The 7,637-nt window shown below is 53.8% G+C and overlaps 1 protein-coding gene and 1 non-coding gene across 2 annotated transcripts; both read right to left on the minus strand.

Moving 5' to 3' along the window:
• Window positions 1–2,842: 2,842 nt before the first annotated feature.
• GNI_003690 lies at window positions 2,843–2,914 on the minus strand. The gene has a single exon. It is a non-coding gene; the product is annotated as a tRNA-His (tRNA).
• A 1,846-nt stretch (window positions 2,915–4,760) lies between these two features.
• On the minus strand, window positions 4,761–5,158 carry GNI_003700 (hypothetical protein; the record flags this gene model as incomplete). The annotated part of the gene is made up of 1 exon (XM_011130225.1): window positions 4,761–5,158. A coding segment is annotated over one exon (398 nt), but the record flags the coding sequence as incomplete, so codon positions are not given.
• Between the last annotated feature and the right edge of the window lie 2,479 nt (window positions 5,159–7,637).

Consider the following 7,637-nt stretch of genomic DNA (forward strand, 5'->3'; position numbering starts at 1 on the left):
CTGACCACCCCGCTGGCTGCAGGGCTGACTACCCCGCTGGCTGCAGGGCTGACTACCCCGCTGGCTGCAGGGCTGACTACCCCGCTGGCTGCAGGGCTGACCACCCCGCTGGCCGTAAGGCTCACCGGGTTGTTCACCATTCCCACTCTGCGAATACGACGACTCGGGATATGACGACTGAAGATAGGTGGGCTGAGAATATGGCGGCTGGAGATACGGCGACTGGCCGTACCCGGTCCCAAGAGACGACTGGTCGTATGGCTGGTCGTGCGTGGCCGCGAAGGAGCCACTCGGAGGAGGGGGCGGTGGCGGCACGTTGTCGGGCGGCGAGGCCCCAATAGTGCCGACATATGTCGACGTCCCGACATACGCGGCTGTCCCTACGTATGCGGGCGTCCCTGCATATGTTGACGCCCCAGGGTTTGAGGGCGCCGGTCTGGACACCACCGATCCGGGTCGAGGAGCGATATGGCCGCCCTGTCCGGGGATCAGCCCTGTTCGCAACGCGCTGTTGTTCACCGATGGATGCGCCTCAGCACGAGGTCTGGCTCCCTGGCGAGTAGATCGAGTCTGCCACCTGCCAGCGCACGATGGAGTGCCCAAGGAGGGTGGCATGGGCATCTGGTCCGCCATCCCTGCCGTAGGTCTCGGGGCGATGCCACGCCCTCTCATCCATTAATAAAAAATTATGATAGCTGCAAGTCTGCCGACAGATATTCCTCAGGAACCAGAACCGAACAAGCCTAAGGTGAGCAATCCCCCACCCCTCCCGTTCCCGACCCAGGTTGGTTACGACTGGGAATCGGTCAACCAATTTGAATGCCCGTAGGTGATGACGTATATTAGCCGAGCTTTCCAACTCGGACAGACCGCGATTTGGGTGGTTGGAACGGGTCTCCTCGTCGCTGGCCTGCCTCTGCTCTACGAACTGGAGCGGGAGAACAACGAATAAACAACTGGGGGGAAGGCACATCCCACTGGGGAAGGTCCATCTACCTAGCTACAAACGATTGCTGTCAAGGCTGTTGAGGCCCTCGGCTGTTAAGACCCTCGGCTGTTAAGACCCTCGGCTGTTAAGACCCTCGACTGTTAAGACCCTCGACTGTTAAGTACCAGCTCCTTGAGTGCGTGGACCCTTTGTTGAAAGGTACCGAGGTTGTCCTCCCTTCCGGGTGAGTGCGGGATGCGACCTTGTCGTCCTTCGCGTTCCAGAACGCGATCCCGTTCCAGAACGCGATCCCGTTCCAGAGCCCGATCCCGCTCCAGAGCCCGATCCGGTTCCAGAGCCCGATCCCTTTCCAGAGCCCGATCCATTAGGCGACCACCCGTACCATCTGCCGAGAGTCTTCTTCTATCTTCGAGGTTATTGAGAAACCCAACAACTTTCATTGTGTCTCGAATTCGCATGGCGCTCTTAGATCGCTGAATAGGTGAGACTAGGCGTTTGTCGACTCTCTTCTCGAGCATCCTATCTCGGTCAAACTGTTCCTCTAGCTTCTGGACACGTCGTTCAAGACGATCAAATTTTAACCGCATCTCCTCCATTTGGAGCTCCCATTCATTTATAAGTGTTCTCAACACACTCTCAGCACTACCTCTTCGACCCCCCTCCCCAATCCGCTGCGGATTCTCATCCTGGTCCAACAGCACCGCCGCAAACTCCGACATCTCCCGCTTTAAATCTTCCAACACGTGTGGCACTGCACACACACCGTGATTGTTATCCACACGCTTCTCTGTTCGTGTTTCCGCACGTGTATGGTTTTGGTTCATTTTAAACAAAAAATGACCCCCACGACGAACACAAATCTTGGATCAGGACGACCGGCCCAAAAGAGGACAACCGGCCCAAAAGAGGACGACCGGCCCAGGGAGCACAACCCACGTCCTTGGACATAAGGCTGGCCGTCCCCCCACCCCCCTCTGCTACTGTTTGTGTTGTCACAAAATCACGAGGCCCTAGCTGGGCCTCTATCGCTTGTTTACCCATATCGCTCGTAACCTCTATCGCCCGTTGTGATAAGTTTGCTTCTAGGGTATCTCAGTTAGAAACAACTTCTCAGTAAAGCTTATCTCCTGCTCTCATCATCTCGCATCTTCCAAATGATCTAAATCTGCCTCCGATTAGAGACCTTAGCGTCCTTCGTGTTAATTTTCATGCCAGCAACTACGATACTGGCACTCTTTCCTCCGATGTGCTTTTTGTCCTCAAGAGGAATACACTCCTTTTTGGGTTTGTCAGCCAGCTGACTGCAAGCAAGCCGCGCCATGTGACGTCAAGTTTCATCCACGTCAATTGGGCCCTAAGATCTTAATAACATCCTGGTTAGAGACGGCACAATTCCTAATAGTCATGAATAGAGGTTATTGTTTTACGAACAACGCACGCACGTTTTATGGCATTCGTCCGAAGGGCGGTAATAAGATCCGATGGCGTCGACGAACAATGGCTCGCGGATACGTGCGTTTCGAAATCAACGAAGTCAACTTCTTCTCTCGAGTATAGAAGATGTTGTGTGTTCCTCATCTAAGAAAATTGCTCCAACAGACAGGTCCTGCCTGTTTGATTCGGTCTGGTTATTTTTGGCACTTGAACAACCAAGTGCTGTAAACAGTTGGTCCATCTTGTCCCATCCAGTAGCAGCCGTTGCCGCGATAAATGGGCGCGTAGGGGTATGAGCTGTGATAAGATCAGAGTTCCATTATAAAGGGTGTGTGACCGTACACACACAAAAACTGTGTGCGCACGTAATATAGAGGTTCTGCATCAATGAACTGACCATCGAGCAAAACACGACAATCTTGCTTGCCGTTTTCAGTCACAAAGGCCGAAACTATTTTTTGTCTGCACCAGGAATCGAACCTGGGTCTGAACGGCCACAACGTTCTGTCCTAACCACTAGACGATGCAGACCGTCCATTAGATCTTTGGCGAGAGACTGAGACACGAAGATGTCAGCCAAAGATGTCTTTCACAAACTCATACGCCAACAAATTAAATGATTTAAGACGGCCCGTCCGTGACTGTTAGCTCCTCTTGTCATTTGCGAGAGTGGTCATTGTACGCCTGTGAGTGACGTTTAATCTTGAAGTATTTCTGCAGCCCATACTTCTGCTGAAGAATCTGTCTTCCAACGGGTCTAGTGCCCCGTCCACTCTGACGCAACACATGTAAAGAGTGGGTATCGAGTGGCCTTCACCGAACTTCCGAGGCCGTAGACGCCCGCTCCGTCTAGGCCCTTTTGTGACAGCCGCCGGATGCTTTAAGGGGGGCCGGTTGGGGCAACCACCACCTGGTGGTTGACCGAGCGTCGTCGCTCTGGTGTGCACAAAGACAGGTTCTGCGACCGGCGGGCCCGCATTTTCCTAGAGCCAGTGGGCTTACAGGACGAGGGCACCGCTTGTGCAGCCGCCCGTGGAAGCTGAGTTGCGCCTCTGTAGCTCTGTGCCTGGAAGGCCCCGGCGGCTGGGCACCTGCGGCTTAGTCTGCCCCAGGAAAGCGGTGATGGTGGCATCTTCAGTGACGCTTGCTGTCGACGGCTGTGCGGCAGGCTGCGATGCCGGTGCCCCAGCGGACTCAATTGTGGCAGCGCGAACCACGTGGTATACCACACCACAGCCAGTGGCTGCGTAGTACTTGCACTCCTCACCAAGAATGGCGCGCAAGCATCTCCGGATGAAGAATTTTCCGGGGTCCTATGAATCCCGTTGTCAGCGTGTCCCCTGACGCCACATCTAGTGTACCGCTCAAGGTGCCGAGTACAGTGTTGTTCGGATTTAAGGTCGTTGATGAGGTAATAGATTGTTGAAGGGTTGAGTATGTATCAAACCTTCCTATCAAACCATCTCGGTTTTCTTGAGCGGAAGATTTTGGGCGGGCTTCTTCCTTTTCGTCAAATTCCTAGATTGCTTCTGTTTCAACTGATGCGACAGAGGATTTCGTATCAATGAGTTCGCTACCGGTACGGTAGTTCATCGTAGTGACGGTCGACATTGCCTTCGGCATCGAGGTTTCGCTCTATCTATTGGATTGACTCAGTCCACCCCTCGTAGTACCTGTGGTCTTTAGTACAGGCTATCGATCCTGCTGATTCGTGCCCGGTGCGGAAGTGTGTCCAAGCTCGGTGTAGCAGTGTGCCCAACCAAGCTTGATGTAGCAGTGCGTCCCTTTATTTTTGATTCACGGCGATTTTAAAACTGCCATCGCCCTTGGAAGAGAATGCGTCAGTCCCGGGGTGACAAGCATCAGAAAGAGCTTTCCGTGTTGCGTCTGGCTATGTTCGCATGGCCATCGATGGGACAAATATCAAGTGACGGCAGGCACTGCTCTAAAGATGCACAGGGGTGGGCAGTCTTACAGTCTGCGGCAGTGAAGTCACAGCAGGAGGAAAGATCATCCGATGTGATAAGTCACTGGGATGTGGAATTAGACAGATATTTAGTGACCGAACAGAATCCACACGAGTCCGGTACATTGGACGCGCTGGATGCGCTGGACTGGGATTCGCTTGTTACAAATAAACAGAAAGTATCCGACTCGACAGGTGACTGGAATATGGAATGGGACCGGTGGAATATGGAATGGGACCGGTGCTTGACGAGTGAGCAGAATCCGGGAACATCTATGAAGCATGAACTGGGAACTGTCGGACAGGAATCGTTCGTGATCGACCAGACGGCAGCAAGAGCAAATGGAATGGTGTACCAAGAACTGGGACCGGTTTTGCCCGGTCAGCCACCGGAATTACAGAGTCAAGTACTGGACCCTTCTGCGGCAGTTCCCTCCTTCGGGGCCGAGGTGTCGACCTCTTCGTGGCAAGAGCGCTGGGTAAACATCTCGCCGAGGGGGAGTAAGGGGTGCGTTTCCAAGAAGGGGAAGCGGAGCCGCGGCGGCAAGTTGTTCTCCCCCATAAGCCCGTCTAGCTGGAACTCGGGCTGGGACGCGAACTCGGGCTGGGACGCGAACGCGTGCTGGGACGCGAGCTCTGACTCGGCCTTGAGAGCTCTCGTGGGGACTGTGATACAGGATTGCGTTTTAGAAGACCAGAGGGCGGCAGAGCGTTGCGGGACGGCGTGGATGGATCGAGAAGGGGTCATGTCGGAAGAAGGGAAACGGTATATGGCGGAGTTTGTGGTGGACTGGATCGACCTGGAGAAGCTGTACCACAGAGCGACACCACAGCACCTTGTAGCAATATCAGAATTAGCCAGGCCAGAGTTCACAATGCCAAAGTTCAGATTCTGTGGGTGGCGGTGGGTACATCTAGCCGGCGTGATCGGAGACAAACTGGGCCGTTCTGTAGTCAACGACCTGGTGGCCGCGATCGAGCGAGCGGTTCCGCGCCCGGCCGATATCTCACCGCTCTGGTTCCTTGCTAGTGTTATGCGCTCCTTTCTGCTGAATTCGTCGCTGAACTACCGCATCAATATGTGGCTCGCAGCTTGCGATACCGGCTGGACATCCCGCATCAACCTCAATAGGGATGTGTTCCCGCAAAACTTTGGTCCTCTGCCCGAATCACAAGCCTCCCGACAACAGGTGGCACTCTTCTGTTGGGCTGCACACTGGCTCAAGGCTGGGATCGAAAACTTCAGACGTGACTATCGTACAACAGGTGATGTCGGCCTATTCGGACTGTGGTATGCTTCGGCTCTTGACCCCACTGCCCGTGTGATCCAGCAAGTAGTCGGGCGCCGCGCGTACAGTGAGCTTATTGCGCTGTTCAGAAGGCGACTGCCACCCTCCGCCGGGATCTCCGACGTTCGTGTAGCGGATTGCCTGCTCAAGTGCGCAGGTCTTGAAAAAAGGGTAGCCGATCATTTCTTCGCACAGCTCAAGCTCCCGACCACAACCACACCAACGGCCAAACGAGCGACACGGTGTTTAAAACGTGCCGGAGCCGCGATCTCACGAAGCACCAACCGCGATCGCACCGCACTGAACGTGTACTTATGCGTTCCTTGACAACTAAGTTCCATATTGGTGGGTCACTTCTTTTTCCGGCTGCTAATAGGATGAATTAGCGACCTATGACGACCTATGTTTCTTCGAGCTAACCCCTTTGGTGGTAGGGAGATCGTCTTGGCCTTCTTCCCTTTCGTCAACTAGATTGCTTCTGTTTTAACCGATACTACTTGGGATCAAAGTGTTTCGTATCAATGAGTTTAGATAGGTGAACGAAGAGAATTAATAGAAAAAGTGACGGTGCCCCATAAGGAAACAAATAGAAATTCGACACAGATTCATGAATGACTCAGGACGAGGATCCGAGGCAAGAGACCGTCAACAGTCGACCAGCCCCCAGGCGACCGCCGTTCGTACGCAAGGTTCTGAACCTCAAGGGGTTCTTCGTACGGATGAGGGAAGAGGAAGACCGCAAGATAGCGGCAGCGAGGCCGGTAGTTCCGGCGCAACAGCGGGTGGTTCCACCCCCCCCCCCCCCCCAGTTCCCCCGACCAGTCCCCTACCACGCCCGAACCAGGTGTTGTGGGCATTGCACATAATGCCTATGTTGCCGGAGTACCCGCCGGAGTTGACCCTGGCTGTGCGGGAGTTGACCCTGGCTGTGCGGGAAATGGAGGGGATAGCTCATCTGCAGTCGTCGAGTGTCGAGAGACACGTAATGTCATTATACCGGGGCTCGAAGGGATGATAACTGCCATTCGCATCCGAATTGATAATCCTCGAGTGTATCAAGAGTTTCGCGACAATAAGGATTTCCTCGAGGCCACGACGTCCAAGACCTCTCTTAGCGTTGAGGGTTCGGCGGTTCCTGTTGTCGTCAACTCACCGTTAGAGCCTGTGATGCCGTTGACTTGCGCCAAACAGAGTGTAATAGACAGGGTGCGAGTGACAGACGGACTTGTACGGAAGATGGGTATCGACGGCTTTATCAAGGGGGTGATGACATTGAGGCACGCATCGGCGTCGCGCGTTATCGGGAAATCACGACTGCAATAGAGCGCATCGATATGCTACGTACCGCATTGCCGTTTCATAACCAGGGCATGGCTGCAGCATTTAACCTCATGCCATGGTACTATGGGCCGGATCCAGCTCCTCGTTATCGTGACACTTGCATCAGAACTGGGTACGGACGTGATGTTACATATCATACACCCTTGGTGGAGTTATGGGACATCATAACCCAGGGGACGAGGATGAGGCGGCCAGGGGTGGCACCCACAGAGGAGGAATGGGTTTATGCGATGAGGGTTGGTTTGAATGTTGACGAAGATGACGAGCTACCAGTGATTGGGCCGATACTACTTGGGATCAAAGTGCTTCGTATCAATGGGTTCGCTACCAGTAGTTATCAACAGTGTCTTCGGACTCGAGTCTTCCCTCTGTCCTTTGGGTCTTCATCCGTCTGCCATCAAGCTTCAACTTCTTGGATCAGAGCCGACCAACCGCTTGATGTATATGCAGCTGCAGTTTCGGCTTGTCTTCAGATAGTTGTAGATGTTCCTGGATGGGTACAAGCGCCGCATGAAATGCGCCGATTACATAAATGAAGATAATCACCGCATAACTGCGACGTTACTATACTGTGCCAAAGCAGACATGAAATGAAAGTGTAATGTGAAAATACGATGGTGTGTGGTATGTTATGAGGTAAGGTATCGGGTGGTTGCTG

The sequence above is a fragment of the Gregarina niphandrodes genome (genome assembly GCF_000223845.1).
Source record: "Gregarina niphandrodes unplaced genomic scaffold scaffold00001, whole genome shotgun sequence".
Classification (NCBI taxonomy): domain Eukaryota; phylum Apicomplexa; class Conoidasida; order Eugregarinorida; family Gregarinidae; genus Gregarina; species Gregarina niphandrodes.